The sequence below is a fragment of the Drosophila miranda genome, chromosome XR (assembly GCF_003369915.1).
Source record: "Drosophila miranda strain MSH22 chromosome XR, D.miranda_PacBio2.1, whole genome shotgun sequence".
Taxonomy (NCBI): Eukaryota; Metazoa; Arthropoda; class Insecta; order Diptera; family Drosophilidae; genus Drosophila; species Drosophila miranda.
The window spans coordinates 4,360,176-4,379,799 of record NC_046674.1 but is presented as its reverse complement, the minus strand read 5'-3'; the positions used below and the strand labels follow the sequence as shown (position 1 = coordinate 4,379,799).

The window sequence follows — 19,624 nt, the reverse complement described above, 5'->3', positions numbered from 1 at the left end:
GTAATCATGAAATTTCTTTCCCACAATGAGTATGTTTTTCGTTCGTTCTTCGTTCGTTCTTCGTTCTAATATTTATTTGTATTCCATTTGGAAATAAAGCTATGGTTGATGAGATGACGCCAATTGTCGTCGACGCTGAGGAGATGGGGATTACCGTACATGACCAAAAATGCGCGGGCGCGCGCTATGGCCAAAATGGCTTATATGGTCTCCAGTGGAGCGCACAGTGGAAATCAGCATTATGTCGCGCTCCTGGGTTATATTTGTAGATCAAGAATATACATTACATACTATATAGATTGCATAAGACTTCATGTCTGCTCACCTGTCCTTGGAACTTTTCAATCGAGTCAACCTTCGGCATGACAATATCTGTGTCCATGAACATGCCCCTTAACGTCTTCGCCTGCTTCGCATAGGGCGTCAGAAGACCAATTTGGTCGGAAGTCACTCCGCGACAATACAGCGATAAGACCATGAGATATAACTCCGTGGCTTCGAGATCATCGTACCACGAGGCAGAGTCTGGGTGCTGCATATCCTGCCCCTTCATCTCAAAGAAACAGACACCGTGGTTGCGCGGCTTGCCAGTACCTAGTAGTGACTGCACTGTGGCCAACAAGGTGGCCTCTCGGGAATCCTTCTCGGATACCGTTGGTATCAATTCATAGTCATAGAACAGCTTACTATATGTGGCCATGACCGAGGGCAGGGCCCGATAGTTCGAGTGTTCAGCAGGCGCTCCAGCATGGAGGTGCCGAAACCACAGGCACGTCCATAGCTGCTGTGAACTACAGGCTGCAACTAATGCGGATCACCGGCCAGGATGACCCGACCCCGATCCTTGGAAAGCAGAGCTGCCGGCATCAGCGTCTCCGGCTCGGTCGACTGGCCAGTCTCATCCATAAACAGGTGAGTGAAGTGTCCGCCCGGAAATGTGGGGAGATTCAGAGTTACAGATTGCTTTAGAAGAACTGAATGGAATGGAATGTACTTACGGTGTCTTCAGCGGTTTCTTTGGCGCATATGTCCAAGGTGGCACAGTGGGGCATAAGCTCGGGTGGAATGAGTTCTTCCTTAATCAGACTTTGCCGGACGATTCGAATGAATTCGCCAGTGGTCAGCGCTTTGCTGGCAATGATTAGCTTGCTAATGAGATCCGCGACAATGTTCGAGGTTGCAGCCACCAAGATGCGATTTTGTACCATCTGCAGCACCGCCTCCACCAGGGTGACGGTCTGGCCGGGTCCGGGCGGACCGAAGATCACGTACGGCAGGTTCTTGGCCTCGCCCCGCAGGATATTAAAGACGGCTCGCTTCTGAACTGATCGCCCATGGGAGAGGTGCTCCCCTTCCCTACTCGATTTTGAGGGATAGGTACTCCCCTTCCCTTTTCATGTGAGCCCTGTGTCTGTCAAATCTTCGAATCCTAATGAGCACTTCCATTTCCTCCAGATGCAAGAAGAAACAGAAGCGCTGCACATAGTTGGCCATGCACAGGGCCTCTTTCGAGCACGGATACAATCTCTCTAGGTCATCGACCTGGGATTCTCTCAGGTAGACATTGCGCAGAATCGCTGGAACTTCAAAGCCGCCAATGCATCACCAAACATTCGGTCGCAACCAGATGATGCTCGCCTCGTCGGCCTGCTTCTGTGTTTTGCAGGCAATGATCTTGAAAATGCGCTCCACCTTAAAATTATCGAAGTGCAGGGTGCCAGTGATGGTGACCGCCCGAGCGGCGCAATAGGTCTTCTCTTTCTTGATGCGGGGTCACTTTGATGGCGCGATGCGTGAATTTCGACTGAAGGAGTAAGGATTATTGCAAAAATTTATATTTAATGTTCCCATTCATCCCATCATATTCAACTTACGTAAGCACATTCGATGAGATCCGCCAGGACGTTCGCCAGTGTGAAGATCTGTACCAGTAGGGAAAGTCTCCCGCAGCAAATAGCCATAGTTGCCAAGATCAACGAACTCTGGGAAACAGCGTTCAACCTCGAGCTTTTGGTTCGAGAGGATGCGTGCTGGAAACACCTTCAGCAACTCGAGAATTTCCCCCTGCTTGTCCACATAGCCATCGTCCAGCTGGACAGCGCATTTGAGTGTTACCCAGTCGCCCTTCTTTGGCACAGATGTCATCTGCACGTTTTCCAGTTCAAACTTTTGACGGCCTGAGCTGGTTAACAGTTCGATGGTGGACTTCTGGCGCTCGATGAGTCTTTAAGCTTTAATTCCTCCATATCCCGAAGCATCTGAAAGTGGATGAATGGGACTTCTATATTTGGTATGATATACCGTTGATTCGGTGACTGTTTCTCCCCAGTTCTGCTTCAGGGAGTCCTTTTCCCCCTTCTTGTATCCCAAATACTCGACCACGTCGACCCACGTCTAGCTGATATATGTTTGATAAGAGAATGATTCCCATTATACAATAAAAATACAATAAAGAGAAATTTTTGTGTATGAATTACGATATGGGATATCGCATGAGAAACAGCATGATTTTGAAGTATACCCATCCGCGTGGGGTATGTGTTGAAAGAATAGTGTGTAAGTGTTTCTGGTACATCTATGAAATTATAAACCTATTTGCTTAGCAATCATCTTCAGTGCGCTTGAGCTTGTGAGTGTTTTGGTCTTCGGTAAACCTGATTACCGAATCAAAATCTTGAAATTGGTCAGTCGGTCAGACGCTTCGCTTGCGGCTCATCTTGGCAGTCTTAATCTATACGCTTGCGCTTGAAAGCACGTTCCAGTTCTTTTATGACCACTTCTTTATCTAATTTCTTCGCTTTTTCCTTGGAGTCTAATGCTAATTCATTCAGCTGTAAGGTTGTCTGTTTCTGCTGCTCTTCGTATTGTAAGTCAGTCTGTTCCTGCAGCTCTCCCTGAGAAAAGACAGCTTGTTCCTGCGGCTCTTCTTGAACAACTCCAGCTAGATCGGACCCTGGAACAGAAGGTTTCTGCACCGGCACAGTAATTATATCATACTGCTCGGTCACCGATTCCTTCACTATGACCATCGAATCCCCAACGCCAGAGTCCGTTGTGGACCAATTGGGATTAATGATATCTGCCGAAGATGGGCCCATGTTTACGTATGTTGGCAGGGCATTGAGCGCCACGGAGCTGTTCTGCTGCCAGTTATAGTACTTTATGATCTCCCCCACCAATGGCTCAACCTCGTGTTCCGGATAAGATGTCAGTTTGGAGAGATACTGTGACCAGCACTTGAGTCCGCTTAGATGACGCACCGCTCCTATGCAGGCGGCGGCCAATAAAGAAGGTCGCGCGTTTGCAAAACTTGTAACTGAAAGAGAAAAAAGTTTACTTTATTACGATTTTAATAGGAAAGTCACTCGATGCTTACTGCTCAATGTACAGTCTGCCAGGCGGAGCAGCAGCTGCGACAAGGCCGACATCATGACTGCAAAGCTTTCGTATTGCAATGGCGATTGATCGTTCTGCTCGCTAGGATTGTTCTCCAGCATGTCCTTGTAGTTGGCGAAGTCGTTGCGCGTGAGGAAGCTGCAAGCAAAAAACTCCACGAAGCTGGCCGTGGTGGGACGCTTTAGCTCAAAATTCAGGCTGGCCAGCACCTTGCGCTCCACCACATTGTATTCGAAAACGGTGTACAACGAATCAGGTATCAGGCGGTTCAGTTCGCTGTAGCGCGGCACACTCGCATCGTTGTCCTCGATCTGGGCCGCAATGTGAAGACATGTGAGGGCCAGCAATGGCAGTTTTTCGCTACAAATCGTGTAGTAGTCGGTCATACAATCCATATAGTAGATACCTGGTTAAGTGGGATTGGATTTAGGAATGTGAGTGATCAATAACAGCAGGATATTCTCACACATTTACCCAAATGCACTGAGGCGCGATTCAGTTTGTACTTTTGCGCTGCGAATTGACAAAGCTGTAACAATTTGGGGCGATCCTCCAGCTGCATGGAGTTGAATAATATGGGACGACGACGCATCTCTGCCTCCTTCATGTTCACAAATATGTCCTGGGCATAATCGGTGAGCCTTTGCGTCTTCCAGAGACGCTGCAAGCAGGTAATTTTTTTGTAGCCACCAAAAAAAAAAAAAAACACCGCCTCGAACCTCAGGATCCAGTTGAATCTGATCCGGTGCATCTCGCTTTCCTAATGCAAAAGCATTCTCTTCGATGGTGGTTGTCGCCATTTCATTCACTTGCATTAAAATTACGTTTTTTTAATCTAATTCCGCAGTCTACAAAAATTATGACCTGAATTATTTACAAAGAACACAACAAGAAAAACATGGCCGCTCTAACGGGTCTTGTCAATGTGACCGCCCGCCGTGTGCTGTCGCTTAACAGAACAGGGCTGCCAGACTTTGGCTGTCGCAGCGCACTTATTTAATTAAAATTTACTAAACTGCGAAAACAGAGACAGTCTTAAGGGAAAAGCATGCAGTGGGAACGATAGATAGGGATATATATGCGTCAGTTTGGCTCACCAGTTGTGCTGGGAGCGGCGCCTGGGGCAGAGATCATCGATTGTTACCCCTTACAGATCAAATTCTGCTGGCTTGGCGGGTTTTGTGTGTTGAAAAACATAGACGAGTCCGACGACGGCTACGAACACTAATTTTGCGTTTTTTTCTCTCATGCTATCTCTTTCTTCGCAGCGACACCATAAAACGGGCGGCTGCTTCCTGACAGTTTTTTACTAGCCCCATTTTGGCTACCAAAGGCCAATTTGTAGAGAAACGGACATACGGACATCGTTAGTTTGCCCCAAAAACCACACACATATGTGGATTTCTCTTTATAAACTGAAATGTACACATATACATACATACATACATACGTATGTATACATACCCCTTACAGTAATCATGAAATTTCTTTCCCACAATGAGTATGTTTTTCGTTCGTTCTTCGTTCTAATATTTATTTGTATTCCATTTGGAAATAAAGCTATGGTTGATGAGATGACGCCAATTGTCGTCGACGCTGAGGAGATGGGGATTACCGTACATGACCAAAAATGCGCGGGCGCGCGCTATGGCCAAAATGGCTTATATGGTCTCCAGTGGAGCGCACAGTGGAAATCAGCATTATGTCGCGCTCCTGGGTTATATTTGTAGATCAAGAATATACATTACATACTATATAGATTGCATAAGACTTCATGTCTGCTCACCTGTCCTTGGAACTTTTCAATCGAGTCAACCTTCGGCATGACAATATCTGTGTCCATGAACATGCCCCTTAACGTCTTCGCCTGCTTCGCATAGGGCGTCAGAAGACCAATTTGGTCGGAAGTCACTCCGCGACAATACAGCGATAAGACCATGAGATATAACTCCGTGGCTTCGAGATCATCGTACCACGAGGCAGAGTCTGGGTGCTGCATATCCTGCCCCTTCATCTCAAAGAAACAGACACCGTGGTTGCGCGGCTTGCCAGTACATAGTAGGGACTGCACTGTGGCCAACAAGGTGGCCTCTCGGGAATCCTTCTCGGATACCGTTGGTATCAATTCATAGTCATAGAACAGCTTACTATATGTGGCCATGACCGAGGGCAGGGCCCGATAGTTCGAGTGTTCAGCAGGCGCTCCAGCATGGAGGTGCCGAAACCACAGGCACGTCCATAGCTGCTGTGAACTACAGGCTGCAACTAATGCGGATCACCGGCCAGGATGACCCGACCCCGATCCTTGGAAAGCAGAGCTGCCGGCATCAGCGTCTCCGGCTCGGTCGACTGGCCAGTCTCATCCATAAACAGGTGAGTGAAGTGTCCGCCCGGAAATGTCTTGGTGAATAGCATCTGAGCGGGATGGGGAGATTCAGAGTTACAGATTGCTTTAGAAGAACTGAATGGAATGGAATGTACTTACGGTGTCTTCAGCGGTTTCTTTGGCGCATATGTCCAAGGTGGCACAGTGGGGCATAAGCTCGGGTGGAATGAGTTCTTCCTTAATCAGACTTTGCCGGACGATTCGAATGAATTCGCCAGTGGTCAGCGCTTTGCTGGCAATGATTAGCTTGCTAATGAGATCCGCGACAATGTTCGAGGTTGCAGCCACCAAGATGCGATTTTGTACCATCTGCAGCACCGCCTCCACCAGGGTGACGGTCTGGCCGGGTCCGGGCGGACCGAAGATCACGTACGGCAGGTTCTTGGCCTCGCCCCGCAGGATATTAAAGACGGCTCGCATCTGAACTGCTCGCCCATGGGAGAGGTGCTCCCCTTCCCTACTCGATTTTGAGGGATAGGTACTCCCCTTCCCTTTTCACGTGAGCCCTGTGTCTGTCAAATCTTCGAATCCTAATGAGCACTTCCATTTCCTCCAGATGCAAGAAGAAACAGAAGCGCTGCACATAGTTGGCCATGCACAGGGCCTCTTTCGAGCACGGATACAATCTTTCTAGGTCATCGACCTGGGATTCTCTCAGGTAGACATTGCGCAGAATCTCTGGAACTTCAAAGCCGCCAATGCATCACCAAACATTCGGTCGCAACCAGATGATGCTCGCCTCGTCGGCCTGCTTCTGTGTTTTGCAGGCAATGATCTTGAAAATGCGCTCCACCTTAAAATTATCGAAGTGCAGGGTATATTTCTCCGCCCATTCGCCGATGCAGCGGAACTCCACCTCAAGGATCACCAAAAGGCTATCGTCAACAGTAATACTGGTCTTGGCAATTGGCTCGATCACACTCATATATGACTAGGCCCCATTCTGTAGCTGGACTTTCAGAAGCTCCAAATTGCGATTCGTATTTTTTTGTACTTGGAGGTTGATCTTACGCTTCTCATACACCTCGGTGGTTATAAAGCGGTTTGCGCCAGTGATGGTGACCGCCCGAGCGGCGCAATAGGTCTTCTCTTTCTTGATGCGGGGTCACTTTGATGGCGCGATGCGTGAATTTCGACTGAAGGAGTAAGGATTATTGCAAAAATTTATATTTAATGTTCCCATTCATCCCATCATATTCAACTTACGTAAGCACATTCGATGAGATCCGCCAGGACGTTCGCCAGTGTGAAGATCTGTACCAGTAGGGAAAGTCTCCCGCAGCAAATAGCCATAGTTGCCAAGATCAACGAACTCTGGGAAACAGCGGTCAACCTCGAGCTTTTGGTTCGAGAGGATGCGTGCTGGAAACACCTTCAGCAACTCGAGAATTTCCCCCTGCTTGTCCACATAGCCATCGTCCAGCTGGACAGCGCATTTGAGTGTCACCCAGTCGCCCTTCTTTGGCACAAATGTCATCTGCACGTTTTCCAGTTCAAACTTTTGACGGCCTGAGCTGGTTAACAGTTCGATGGTGGACTTCTGGCGCTCGATGAGTCTTTAAGCTTTAATTCCTCCATATCCCGAAGCATCTGAAAGTGGATGAATGGGACTTCTATATTTGGTATGATATACCGTTGATTCGGTGACTGTTTCTCCCCAGTTCTGCTTCAGGGAGTCCTTTTCCCCCTTCTTGTATCCCAAATACTCGACCACGTCGACCCACGTCTAGCTGATAGACAGCTGATATATGTTTGATAAGAGAATGATTCCCATTATACAATAAAAATACAATAGAGAGAAATTTTTGTGTATGAATTACGATATGGGAGTGTTCAATACAATTGAATGGGGATATCGCATGAGAAACAGCATGATTTTGAAGTATACCCATCCGCGTGGGGTATGTGTTGAAAGAATAGTGTGTAAGTGTTTCTGGTACATCTATGAAATTATAAACCTATTTGCTTAGCAATCATCTTCAGTGCGCTTGAGCTTGTGAGTGTTTTGGTCTTCGGTAAACCTGATTACCGAATCAAAATCTTGAAATTGGTCAGTCGGTCAGACGCTTCGCTTGCGGCTCATCTTGGCAGTCTTAATCTATACGCTTGCGCTTGAAAGCACGTTCCAGTTCTTTTATGATCACTTCTTTATCTAATTTCTTCGCTTTTTCCTTGGAGTCTAATGCTAATTCATTCAGCTGTAAGGTTGTCTGTTTCTGCTGCTCTTCGTATTGTAAGTCAGTCTGTTCCTGCAGCTCTCCCTGAGAAAAGACAGCTTGTTTCTGCGGCTCTTCTTGAACAACTCCAGCTAGATCGGACCCTGGAACAGCAGGTTTCTGCACCTGCACAGTAATTATATCATACTGCTCCCTCACCGATTCCTTCACTATGACCATCGAATCCCCAACGCCAGAGTCCGTTGTGGACCAATTGGGATTAATGATATCTGCCGAAGATGGGCCCATGTTTACGTATGTTGGCAGGGCATTGAGCGCCACGGAGCTGTTCTGCTGCCAGTTATAGTACTTTATGATCTCCCCCACCAATGGCTCAACCTCGTGTTCCGGATAAGATGTCAGTTTGGAGAGATACTGTGACCAGCTCTTGAGTCCGCTTAGATGACGCACCGCTCCTATGCAGGCGGCGGCCAATAAAGAAGGTCGCGCGTTTGCAAAACTTGTAACTGAAAGAGAAAAAAGTTTACTTTATTACGATTTTAATAGGAAAGTCACTCGATGCTTACTGCTCAATGTACAGTCTGCCAGGCGGAGCAGCAGCTGCGACAAGGCCGACATCATGACTGCAAAGCTTTCGTATTGCAATGGCGATTGATCGTTCTGCTCGCTAGGATTGTTCTCCAGCATGTCCTTGTAGTTGGCGAAGTCGTTGCGCGTGAGGAAGCTGCAAGCAAAAAACTCCACGAAGCTGGCCGTGGTGGGACGCTTTAGCTCAAAATTCAGGCTGGCCAGCACCTTGCGCTCCACCACATTGTATTCGAAAACGGTGTACAACGAATCAGGTATCAGGCGGTTTAGTTCGCTGTAGCGCGGCACACTCGCATCGTTGTCCTCGATCTGGGCCGCAATGTGAAGACATGTGAGGGCCAGCAATGGCAGTTTTTCGCTACAAATCGTGTAGTAGTCGGTCATACAATCCATATAGTAGATACCTGGTTAAGTGGGATTGGATTTAGGAATGTGAGTGATCAATAGCAGCAGGATATTCTCACACATTTACCCAAATGCACTGAGGCGCGATTCAGTTTGTACTTTTGCGCTGCGAATTGACAAAGCTGCAACAATTTGGGGCGCTCCTCCAGCTGCATGGAGTTGAATAATATGGGACGACGACGCATCTCTGCCTCCTTCATGTTCACAAATATGTCCTGGGCATAATCGGTGAGCCTTTGCGTCTTCCAGAGACGCTGCAAGCAGGTAATTTTTTTGTAGCCACCAAAAAAAAAAAAAAAACACCGCCTCGAACCTCAGGATCCAGTTGAATCTGATCCGGTGCATCTCGCTTTCCTAATGCAAAAGCATTCTCTTCGATGGTGGTTGTCGCCATTTCATTCACTTGCATTAAAATTACGTTTTTTTAATCTAATTCCGCAGTCTACAAAAATTATGACCTGAATTATTTACAAAGAACACAACAAGAAAAACATGGCCGCTCTAACGGGTCTTGTCAATGTGACCGCCCGCCGTGTGCTGTCGCTTAAAAGAACAGGGCTGCCAGACTTTGGCTGTCGCAGCGCACTTATTTAATTAAAATTTACTAAACTGCGAAAACAGAGACAGTCTTAAGGGAAAAGCATGCAGTGGGAACGATAGATAGGGATATATATGCGTCAGTTTGGCTCACCAGTTGTGCTGGGAGCGGCGCCTGGGGCAGAGATCATCGATTGTTACCCCTTACAGATCAAATTCTGCTGGCTTGGCGGGTTTTGTGTGTTGAAAAACATAGACGAGTCCGACGACGGCTACGAACACTAATTTTGCGTTTTTTTCTCTCATGCTATCTCTTTCTTCGCAGCGACACCATAAAAGGGGCGGCTGCTTCCTGGCAGTTTTTTACTAGCCCCATTTTGGCTACCAAAGGCCAATTTGTAGAGAAACGGACATACGGACATCGTTAGTTTGCCCCAAAAACCACACACATATGTGGATTTCTCTTTATAAACTGAAATGTACACATATACATACATACATACATACGTATGTATACATACCCCTTACAGTAATCATGAAATTTCTTTCCCACAATGAGTATGTTTTTCGTTCGTTCTTCGTTCTAATATTTATTTGTATTCCATTTGGAAATAAAGCTATGGTTGATGAGATGACGCCAATTGTCGTCGACGCTGAGGAGATGGGGATTACCGTACATGACCAAAAATGCGCGGGCGCGCGCTATGGCCAAAATGGCTTATATGGTCTCCAGTGGAGCGCACAGTGGAAATCAGCATTATGTCGCGCTCCTGGGTTATATTTGTAGATCAAGAATATACATTACATACTATATAGATTGCATAAGACTTCATGTCTGCTCACCTGTCCTTGGAACTTTTCAATCGAGTCAACCTTCGGCATGACAATATCTGTGTCCATGAACATGCCCCTTAACGTCTTCGCCTGCTTCGCATAGGGCGTCAGAAGACCAATTTGGTCGGAAGTCACTCCGCGACAATACAGCGATAAGACCATGAGATATAACTCCGTGGCCTCGAGATCATCGTACCACGAGGCAGAGTCTGGGTGCTGCATATCCTGCCCCTTCATCTCAAAGAAACAGACACCGTGGTTGCGCGGCTTGCCAGTACCTAGTAGGGACTGCACTGTGGCCAACAAGGTGGCCTCTCGGGAATCCTTCTCGGATACCGTTGGTATCAATTCATAGTCATAGAACAGCTTACTATATGTGGCCATGACCGAGGGCAGGGCCCGATAGTTCGAGTGTTCAGCAGGCGCTCCAGCATGGAGGTGCCGAAACCACAGGCACGTCCATAGCTGCTGTGAACTACAGGCTGCAACTAATGCGGATCACCGGCCAGGATGACCCGACCCCGATCCTTGGAAAGCAGAGCTGCCGGCATCAGCGTCTCCGGCTCGGTCGACTGGCCAGTCTCATCCATAAACAGGTGAGTGAAGTGTCCGCCCGGAAATGTCTTGGTGATTAGCATCTGAGCGGGATGGGGAGATTCAGAGTTACAGATTGCTTTAGAAGAACTGAATGGAATGGAATGTACTTACGGTGTCTTCAGCGGTTTCTTTGGCGCATATGTCCAAGGTGGCACAGTGGGGCATAAGCTCGGGTGGAATGAGTTCTTCCTTAATCAGACTTTGCCGGACGATTCGAATGAATTCGCCAGTGGTCAGCGCTTTGATGGCAATGATTAGCTTGCTAATGAGATCCGCGACAATGTTCGAGGGTGCGGCCACCAAGATGCGATTTTGTACCATCTGCAGCACCGCCTCCACCAGGGTGACGGTCTGGCCGGGTCCGGGCGGACCGAAGATCACGTACGGCAGGTTCTTGGCCTCGCCCCGCAGGATATTAAAGACGGCTCGCTTCTGAACTGATCGCCCATGGGAGAGGTGCTCCCCTTCCCTACTCGATTTTGAGGGATAGGTACTCCCCTTCCCTTTTCATGTGAGCCCTGTGTCTGTCAAATCTTCGAATCCTAATGAGCACTTCCATTTCCTCCAGATGCAAGAAGAAACAGAAGCGCTGCACATAGTTGGCCATGCACAGGGCCTCTTTCGAGCACGGATACAATCTCTCTAGGTCATCGACCTGGGATTCTCTCAGGTAGACATTGCGCAGAATCTCTGGAACTTCAAAGCCGCCAATGCATCACCAAACATTCGGTCGCAACCAGATGATGCTCGCCTCGTCGGCCTGCTTCTGTGTTTTGCAGGCAATGATCTTGAAAATGCGCTCCACCTTAAAATTATCGAAGTGCAGGGTATATTTCTCCGCCCATTCGCCGATGCAGCGGAACTCCACCTCAAGGATCACCAAAAGGCTATCGTCAACAGTAATACTGGTCTTGGCAATTGGCTCGATCACACTCATATATGACTAGGCCCCATTCTGTAGCTGGACTTTCAGAAGCTCCAAATTGCGATTCGTATTTTTTTGTACTTGGAGGTTGATCTTACGCTTCTCATACACCTCGGTGGTTATAAAGCGGTTTGCGCCAGTGATGGTGACCGCCCGAGCGGCGCAATAGGTCTTCTCTTTCTTGATGCGGGGTCACTTTGATGGCGCGATGCGTGAATTTCGACTGAAGGAGTAAGGATTATTGCAAAAATTTATATTTAATGTTCCCATTCATCCCATCATATTCAACTTACGTAAGCACATTCGATGAGATCCGCCAGGACGTTCGCCAGTGTGAAGATCTGTACCAGTAGGGAAAGTCTCCCGCAGCAAATAGGCATAGTTGCCAAGATCAACGAACTCTGGGAAACAGCGGTCAACCTCGAGCTTTTGGTTCGAGAGGATGCGTGCTGGAAACACCTTCAGCAACTCGAGAATTTCCCCCTGCTTGTCCACATAGCCATCGTCCAGCTGGACAGCGCATTTGAGTGTCACCCAGTCGCCCTTCTTTGGCACAAATGTCATCTGCACGTTTTCCAGTTCAAACTTTTGACGGCCTGAGCTGGTTAACAGTTCGATGGTGGACTTCTGGCGCTCGATGAGTCTTTAAGCTTTAATTCCTCCATATCCCGAAGCATCTGAAAGTGGATGAATGGGACTTCTATATTTGGTATGATATACCGTTGATTCGGTGACTGTTTCTCCCCAGTTCTGCTTCAGGGAGTCCTTTTCCCCCTTCTTGTATCCCAAATACTCGACCACGTCGACCCACGTCTAGCTGATAGACAGCTGATATATGTTTGATAAGAGAATGATTCCCATTATACAATAAAAATACAATAAAGAGAAATTTTTGTGTATGAATTACGATATGGGAGTGTTCAATACAATTGAATGGGGATATCGCATGAGAAACAGCATGATTTTGAAGTATACCCATCCGCGTGGGGTATGTGTTGAAAGAATAGTGTGTAAGTGTTTCTGGTACATCTATGAAATTATAAACCTATTTGCTTAGCAATCATCTTCAGTGCGCTTGAGCTTGTGAGTGTTTTGGTCTTCGGTAAACCTGATTACCGAATCAAAATCTTGAAATTGGTCAGTCGGTCAGACGCTTCGCTTGCGGCTCATCTTGGCAGTCTTAATCTATACGCTTGCGCTTGAAAGCACGTTCCAGTTCTTTTATGACCACTTCTTTATCTAATTTCTTCGCTTTTTCCTTGGAGTCTAATGCTAATTCATTCAGCTGTAAGGTTGTCTGTTTCTGCTGCTCTTCGTATTGTAAGTCAGTCTGTTCCTGCAGCTCTCCCTGAGAAAAGACAGCTTGTTCCTGCGGCTCTTCTTGAACAACTCCAGCTAGATCGGACCCTGGAACAGAAGGTTTCTGCACCGGCACAGTAATTATATCATACTGCTCGGTCACCGATTCCTTCACTATGACCATCGAATCCCCAACGCCAGAGTCCGTTGTGGACCAATTGGGATTAATGATATCTGCCGAAGATGGGCCCATGTTTACGTATGTTGGCAGGGCATTGAGCGCCACGGAGCTGTTCTGCTGCCAGTTATAGTACTTTATGATCTCCCCCACCAATGGCTCAACCTCGTGTTCCGGATAAGATGTCAGTTTGGAGAGATACTGTGACCAGTACTTGAGTCCGCTTAGATGACGCACCGCTCCTATGCAGGCGGCGGCCAATAAAGAAGGTCGCGCGTTTGCAAAACTTGTAACTGAAAGAGAAAAAAGTTCACTTTATTACGATTTTAATAGGAAAGTCACTCGATGCTTACTGCTCAATGTACAGTCTGCCAGGCGGAGCAGCAGCTGCGACAAGGCCGACATCATGACTGCAAAGCTTTCGTATTGCAATGGCGATTGATCGTTCTGCTCGCTAGGATTGTTCTCCAGCATGTCCTTGTAGTTGGCGAAGTCGTTGCGCGTGAGGAAGCTGCAAGCAAAAAACTCCACGAAGCTGGCCGTGGTGGGACGCTTTAGCTCAAAATTCAGGCTGGCCAGCACCTTGCGCTCCACCACATTGTATTCGAAAACGGTGTACAACGAATCAGGTATCAGGCGGTTCAGTTCGCTGTAGCGCGGCACACTCGCATCGTTGTCCTCGATCTGGGCCGCAATGTGAAGACATGTGAGGGCCAGCAATGGCAGTTTTTCGCTACAAATCGTGTAGTAGTCGGTCATACAATCCATATAGTAGATACCTGGTTAAGTGGGATTGGATTTAGGAATGTGAGTGATCAATAGCAGCAGGATATTCTCACACATTTACCCAAATGCACTGAGGCGCGATTCAGTTTGTACTTTTGCGCTGCGAATTGACAAAGCTGCAACAATTTGGGGCGCTCCTCCAGCTGCATGGAGTTGAATAATATGGGACGACGACGCATCTCTGCCTCCTTCATGTTCACAAATATGTCCTGGGCATAATCGGTGAGCCTTTGCGTCTTCCAGAGACGCTGCAAGCAGGTAATTTTTTTGTAGCCACCAAAAAAAAAAAAAAAAACACCGCCTCGAACCTCAGGATCCAGTTGAATCTGATCCGGTGCATCTCGCTTTCCTAATGCAAAAGCATTCTCTTCGATGGTGGTTGTCGCCATTTCATTCACTTGCATTAAAATTACGTTTTTTTAATCTAATTCCGCAGTCTACAAAAATTATGACCTGAATTATTTACAAAGAACACAACAAGAAAAACATGGCCGCTCTAACGGGTCTTGTCAATGTGACCGCCCGCCGTGTGCTGTCGCTTAAAAGAACAGGGCTGCCAGACTTTGGCTGTCGCAGCGCACTTATTTAATTAAAATTTACTAAACTGCGAAAACAGAGACAGTCTTAAGGGAAATGCATGCAGTGGGAACGATAGATAGGGATATATATGCGTCAGTTTGGCTCACCAGTTGTGCTGGGAGCGGCGCCTGGGGCAGAGATGATCGATTGTTACCCCTTAAAGATTAAATTCTGCTGGCTTCGCGGGTCTTGTGTGTTGAAAAACATAGTGTCCGACGACGGCTACGAACACTAATTTTGCGTTTTTTTTTCTCTCATGCTATCTCTTTCTTCGCAGCGACACCATAAAACGGGCGGCTGCTTCCTGACAGTTTTTTACTAGCCCCATTTTGGCTACCAAAGGCCAATTTGTAGAGAAACGGACATACGGACATCGTTAGTTTGCCCCAAAAACCACACACATATGTGGATTTCTCTTTATAAACTGAAATGTACACATATACATACATACATACATACGTATGTATACATACCCCTTACAGTAATCATGAAATTTCTTTCCCACAATGAGTATGTTTTTCGTTCGTTCTTCGTTCTAATATTTATTTGTATTCCATTTGGAAATAAAGCTATGGTTGATGAGATGACGCCAATTGTCGTCGACGCTGAGGAGATGGGGATTACCGTACATGACCAAAAATGCGCGGGCGCGCGCTATGGCCAAAATGGCTTATATGGTCTCCAGTGGAGCGCACAGTGGAAATCAGCATTATGTCGCGCTCCTGGGTTATATTTGTAGATCAAGAATATACATTACATACTATATAGATTGCATAAGACTTCATGTCTGCTCACCTGTCCTTGGAACTTTTCAATCGAGTCAACCTTCGGCATGACAATATCTGTGTCCATGAACATGCCCCTTAACGTCTTCGCCTGCTTCGCATAGGGCGTCAGAAGACCAATTTGGTCGGAAGTCACTCCGCGACAATACAGCGATAAGACCATGAGATATAACTCCGTGGCCTCGAGATCATCGTACCACGAGGCAGAGTCTGGGTGCTGCATATCCTGCCCCTTCATCTCAAAGAAACAGACACCGTGGTTGCGCGGCTTGCCAGTACCTAGTAGGGACTGCACTGTGGCCAACAAGGTGGCCTCTCGGGAATCCTTCTCGGATACCGTTGGTATCAATTCATAGTCATAGAACAGCTTACTATATGTGGCCATGACCGAGGGCAGGGCCCGATAGTTCGAGTGTTCAGCAGGCGCTCCAGCATGGAGGTGCCGAAACCACAGGCACGTCCATAGCTGCTGTGAACTACAGGCTGCAACTAATGCGGATCACCGGCCAGGATGACCCGACCCCGATCCTTGGAAAGCAGAGCTGCCGGCATCAGCGTCTCCGGCTCGGTCGACTGGCCAGTCTCATCCATAAACAGGTGAGTGAAGTGTCCGCCCGGAAATGTCTTGGTGATTAGCATCTGAGCGGGATGGGGAGATTCAGAGTTACAGATTGCTTTAGAAGAACTGAATGGAATGGAATGTACTTACGGTGTCTTCAGCGGTTTCTTTGGCGCATATGTCCAAGGTGGCACAGTGGGGCATAAGCTCGGGTGGAATGAGTTCTTCCTTAATCAGACTTTGCCGGACGATTCGAATGAATTCGCCAGTGGTCAGCGCTTTGATGGCAATGATTAGCTTGCTAATGAGATCCGCGACAATGTTCGAGGTTGCAGCCACCAAGATGCGATTTTGTACCATCTGCAGCACCGCCTCCACCAGGGTGACGGTCTGGCCGGGTCCGGGCGGACCGAAGATCACGTACGGCAGGTTCTTGGCCTCGCCCCGCAGGATATTAAAGACGGCTCGCTTCTGAACTGATCGCCCATGGGAGAGGTGCTCCCCTTCCCTACTCGATTTTGAGGGATAGGTACTCCCCTTCCCTTTTCATGTGAGCCCTGTGTCTGTCAAATCTTCGAATCCTAATGAGCACTTCCATTTCCTCCAGATGCAAGAAGAAACAGAAGCGCTGCACATAGTTGGCCATGCACAGGGCCTCTTTCGAGCACGGATACAATCTCTCTAGGTCATCGACCTGGGATTCTCTCAGGTAGACATTGCGCAGAATCTCTGGAACTTCAAAGCCGCCAATGCATCACCAAACATTCGGTCGCAACCAGATGATGCTCGCCTCGTCGGCCTGCTTCTGTGTTTTGCAGGCAATGATCTTGAAAATGCGCTCCACCTTAAAATTATCGAAGTGCAGGGTATATTTCTCCGCCCATTCGCCGATGCAGCGGAACTCCACCTCAAGGATCACCAAAAGGCTATCGTCAACAGTAATACTGGTCTTGGCAATTGGCTCGATCACACTCATATATGACTAGGCCCCATTCTGTAGCTGGACTTTCAAAAGCTCCAAATTGCGATTCGTATTTTTTTGTACTTGGAGGTTGATCTTACGCTTCTCATACACCTCGGTGGTTATAAAGCGGTTTGCGCCAGTGATGGTGACCGCCCGAGCGGCGCAATAGGTCTTCTCTTTCTTGATGCGGGGTCACTTTGATGGCGCGATGCGTGAATTTCGACTGAAGGAGTAAGGATTATTGCAAAAATTTATATTTAATGTTCCCATTCATCCCATCATATTCAACTTACGTAAGCACATTCGATGAGATCCGCCAGGACGTTCGCCAGTGTGAAGATCTGTACCAGTAGGGAAAGTCTCCCGCAGCAAATAGGCATAGTTGCCAAGATCAACGAACTCTGGGAAACAGCGGTCAACCTCGAGCTTTTGGTTCGAGAGGATGCGTGCTGGAAACACCTTCAGCAACTCGAGAATTTCCCCCTGCTTGTCCACATAGCCATCGTCCAGCTGGACAGCGCATTTAAGTGTCACCCAGTCGCCCTTCTTTGGCACAAATGTCATCTGCACGTTTTCCAGTTCAAACTTTTGACGGCCTGAGCTGGTTAACAGTTCGATGGTGGACTTCTGGCGCTCGATGAGTCTTTAAGCTTTAATTCCTCCATATCCCGAAGCATCTGAAAGTGGATGAATGGGACTTCTATATTTGGTATGATATATTTGTTGCTTTGGGGATGGATTGGATCGGTCGAGTCATACCGTTGATTCGGCGACTGGTTCTCCCCAGTTCTGCTTCAGGGAGTCCTTTTCCCCCTTCTTGTATCCCAAATAATCGACCACGTCGACCCACGTCTAGCTGATAGGCAGCTGATATATGTTTGGAAGCCTGCCCGTCGGAGGTGATGTACATATCGATGGTACCACCGTTGTTGTGCAGAGAGGTGATGACGCCCTGCCGGCTAAAGCAGGACTTATCGTCAGGCTCTTTCCCCTTGCTGTTGTCCATGTCTAGATTGCTTTTTATAATGTTGTGCATTATGTCTTTTCAGAGGCTGCAAATGGCTGTCGCTGGACTCTGCCTGCGACCCGCTTCCACCCGCAAGCTGCGACTCTGCCTTTTCCGACTGATTCTCCGGTTTCTTTGCCTAGAATACGAAACAGACAAAAAGAATTTTAAAAAATGTCGGTGAATAAACATTTGGACCATTTCTAATATAAGCAGAGGGTAACTTTTTCGCTTGGATCTCGCATACTTTCGTATTATAATTTGTATTTGTTAATTGTTACAGTTTGTTTTTTATTTGATAAGATTCTTTCTTTTTCCCCCCTACTTTTTAGTCGCTATGTCCGTGCATGGCGACTCTTATCTGGAAACGCGTCACAATGTACCCTTTTCTTCTACCGTTCGTTTTTTCTTCTATCTCCCTCTCTCTTACGCTGAGAAATACCAACAACTCACGTCTATGGGCACCTGTGCAGTGCCGCTCGTCGATGCCTCTTCTTTGATTATAATGCCGGTCGCCTCTTTGGACAAATTCTGCAAAGCCTTCTCCGCAAATATCAAGCTATGAAGATAAGAAAACACAATAAGCCGCGCGAAATTCGAGCCGACCCCAAAATTTACAAACACTTACAGTGCCGGCAACGAAATGCGTGCGAAAAGCAAAATCACTCGAAACCCAGACTCTGAATCTAGAATGTTCCAAAATAACAAGTCTGCGAGATTGTGGCAAAAAAGTATCAAATTAAGCTGTAAAGTTTAGAAAGATTACCCGCTCGAAATTTGAGCCGCAAACACTTAACACCTGCTGGCCCTGCAATGCGAAGAAAAAGCGAAAAAAAAACTCGAAACTCTTTATAAAAAAACCCGAACAGAAAAGATCCTAGAATAACCCAAAAATATCCGGTGAAAAAAGAAAATGGCAGAGTGAGAAAATGTCGAACGAGGAGGAACAGAAAACTTGAATTCGGCAGAATTTTTGTTGTTCAGACAACGCAGACAAGGAGAAATCCACGCCACTTGCCCAATATATCTTGCCGATTTTGTCTTCAAGGTATATTTTCCTCACTCGCGAGGTGACGTTCGTACGAACTTTGCAATTTGTCTTGGCTGTTTTTGTGTGTTGTCCATACCCTTTTTATATACCGTCTAAGTATACCAAAATATACCGTCTCATTTTCAAAATATACCCATAGAAATACGAACTTAGCACACTTAAACCCCCTTTATTAAAACTGAATGGCAAACTTGAGTTAGGCCGCCGAAAATGCTGGTCAACAGGTATCCGTAATGAATTTGGGCATATTTATACCATCATTCATGAAACTAAAATTCAAATTCTGTTTTCCAAGCTGATTTGATTTTCAATGTTACCGCCCCAAAAACGGGTCATCCGTAGGTATAATCAATTTTCTTTTTTCCAATACCAGCTATAGCTTCTTTCTTGAACTCTTCATCATCATGGGCCAGCCACTTAGGACCAGGGCAATGGGATTTCAAGGATTCTCTTCCTGATGACTTATTGCTACAATTGGTCGCAAAGCGCTGCGCTTCATCACGAATAGAAAAGATATGATTCTATTCGTGATGAAGCGCAGTGTATTAAAGTTGTTAAGGAAATCGTTAAGG

General features: G+C 47.1%; 7 protein-coding genes, 3 long non-coding RNA genes and 1 pseudogene across 13 annotated transcripts; 3 read left to right on the top strand and 8 right to left on the bottom strand.

Moving 5' to 3' along the window:
• Nucleotides 1–52: 52 nt before the first annotated feature.
• On the bottom strand, nt 53–2,506 carry LOC117186510 (annotated as a pseudogene).
• LOC117186254 (cyclin-J-like) lies at nt 2,447–4,318 on the bottom strand. Its single transcript, XM_033386771.1, has 4 exons — nt 4,116–4,318; nt 3,871–4,057; nt 3,377–3,802; nt 2,447–3,316 (listed from the first exon to the last, which is right to left on the bottom strand). The coding sequence occupies exons 1-4, from the start codon at nt 4,209–4,211 to the stop codon at nt 2,727–2,729; spliced, it is 1,299 nt and encodes a 432-aa protein (XP_033242662.1). The 5' UTR covers nt 4,212–4,318; the 3' UTR covers nt 2,447–2,726.
• Nucleotides 4,319–4,448: 130 nt separating this feature from the next.
• Nucleotides 4,449–5,166, top strand: LOC117186262. The gene is made up of 2 exons (XR_004471373.1): nt 4,449–4,897; nt 4,957–5,166. It is a non-coding gene; the product is annotated as an uncharacterized LOC117186262 (long non-coding RNA).
• LOC108165432 (probable RNA helicase armi) lies at nt 4,899–7,285 on the bottom strand. Of its 2 annotated transcripts, XM_033386784.1 has the most exons (4): nt 6,989–7,285; nt 5,882–6,918; nt 5,183–5,811; nt 4,899–5,109 (listed from the first exon to the last, which is right to left on the bottom strand). In XM_033386784.1, the coding sequence occupies exons 2-3, from the start codon at nt 6,200–6,202 to the stop codon at nt 5,662–5,664; spliced, it is 471 nt and encodes a 156-aa protein (XP_033242675.1). In that variant the 5' UTR covers nt 6,203–6,918; nt 6,989–7,285; the 3' UTR covers nt 4,899–5,109; nt 5,183–5,661. The 2 variants fall into 2 exon arrangements, with proteins under 2 accessions (XP_033242675.1, XP_033242674.1); XM_033386783.1 differs by lacking the exons at nt 5,882–6,918; nt 6,989–7,285 and having other exon boundaries at nt 5,183–5,656.
• Nucleotides 7,286–7,580: 295 nt separating this feature from the next.
• Nucleotides 7,581–9,472, bottom strand: LOC117186253 (cyclin-J-like). Its single transcript, XM_033386768.1, has 4 exons — nt 9,266–9,472; nt 9,020–9,206; nt 8,526–8,951; nt 7,581–8,465 (listed from the first exon to the last, which is right to left on the bottom strand). The coding sequence occupies exons 1-4, from the start codon at nt 9,359–9,361 to the stop codon at nt 7,876–7,878; spliced, it is 1,299 nt and encodes a 432-aa protein (XP_033242659.1). The 5' UTR covers nt 9,362–9,472; the 3' UTR covers nt 7,581–7,875.
• Nucleotides 9,473–9,615: 143 nt separating this feature from the next.
• Nucleotides 9,616–10,316, top strand: LOC117186263. The gene is made up of 2 exons (XR_004471374.1): nt 9,616–10,047; nt 10,107–10,316. It is a non-coding gene; the product is annotated as an uncharacterized LOC117186263 (long non-coding RNA).
• LOC117186259 (probable RNA helicase armi) lies at nt 10,049–10,812 on the bottom strand. Its single transcript, XM_033386787.1, has 2 exons — nt 10,333–10,812; nt 10,049–10,259 (listed from the first exon to the last, which is right to left on the bottom strand). Exons 1-2 carry the CDS (start codon nt 10,705–10,707, stop codon nt 10,158–10,160), a joined length of 477 nt encoding a protein of 158 aa, XP_033242678.1. The 5' UTR covers nt 10,708–10,812; the 3' UTR covers nt 10,049–10,157.
• A 425-nt stretch (nt 10,813–11,237) lies between these two features.
• On the bottom strand, nt 11,238–14,621 carry LOC108151887 (cyclin-J-like). Of its 2 annotated transcripts, XR_004471371.1 has the most exons (6): nt 14,417–14,619; nt 14,170–14,356; nt 13,676–14,101; nt 13,308–13,615; nt 12,139–12,522; nt 11,238–12,068 (listed from the first exon to the last, which is right to left on the bottom strand). XR_004471371.1 is itself a non-coding variant. In XM_033386767.1 (4 exons), exons 1-4 carry the CDS (start codon nt 14,510–14,512, stop codon nt 13,026–13,028), a joined length of 1,299 nt encoding a protein of 432 aa, XP_033242658.1. In that variant the 5' UTR covers nt 14,513–14,621; the 3' UTR covers nt 12,720–13,025. The 2 variants fall into 2 exon arrangements, 1 of the variants encoding a protein (XP_033242658.1); XM_033386767.1 differs by lacking the exons at nt 11,238–12,068; nt 12,139–12,522 and having other exon boundaries at nt 12,720–13,615; nt 14,417–14,621.
• Nucleotides 14,622–14,935: 314 nt separating this feature from the next.
• On the top strand, nt 14,936–15,466 carry LOC117186264. The gene is made up of 2 exons (XR_004471375.1): nt 14,936–15,197; nt 15,257–15,466. It is a non-coding gene; the product is annotated as an uncharacterized LOC117186264 (long non-coding RNA).
• On the bottom strand, nt 15,199–15,962 carry LOC117186258 (probable RNA helicase armi). The gene is made up of 2 exons (XM_033386785.1): nt 15,483–15,962; nt 15,199–15,409 (listed from the first exon to the last, which is right to left on the bottom strand). Exons 1-2 carry the CDS (start codon nt 15,855–15,857, stop codon nt 15,308–15,310), a joined length of 477 nt encoding a protein of 158 aa, XP_033242676.1. The 5' UTR covers nt 15,858–15,962; the 3' UTR covers nt 15,199–15,307.
• Nucleotides 15,963–16,387: 425 nt separating this feature from the next.
• Nucleotides 16,388–19,036, bottom strand: LOC108151888 (probable RNA helicase armi). Of its 2 annotated transcripts, XR_001774767.2 has the most exons (5): nt 18,630–19,036; nt 18,455–18,560; nt 17,755–18,140; nt 17,289–17,672; nt 16,388–17,218 (listed from the first exon to the last, which is right to left on the bottom strand). XR_001774767.2 is itself a non-coding variant. In XM_033386790.1 (2 exons), exons 1-2 carry the CDS (start codon nt 17,557–17,559, stop codon nt 17,115–17,117), a joined length of 375 nt encoding a protein of 124 aa, XP_033242681.1. In that variant the 5' UTR covers nt 17,560–17,739; the 3' UTR covers nt 16,388–17,114. The 2 variants fall into 2 exon arrangements, 1 of the variants encoding a protein (XP_033242681.1); XM_033386790.1 differs by lacking the exons at nt 17,755–18,140; nt 18,455–18,560; nt 18,630–19,036 and having other exon boundaries at nt 17,289–17,739.
• Between the last annotated feature and the right edge of the window lie 588 nt (nt 19,037–19,624).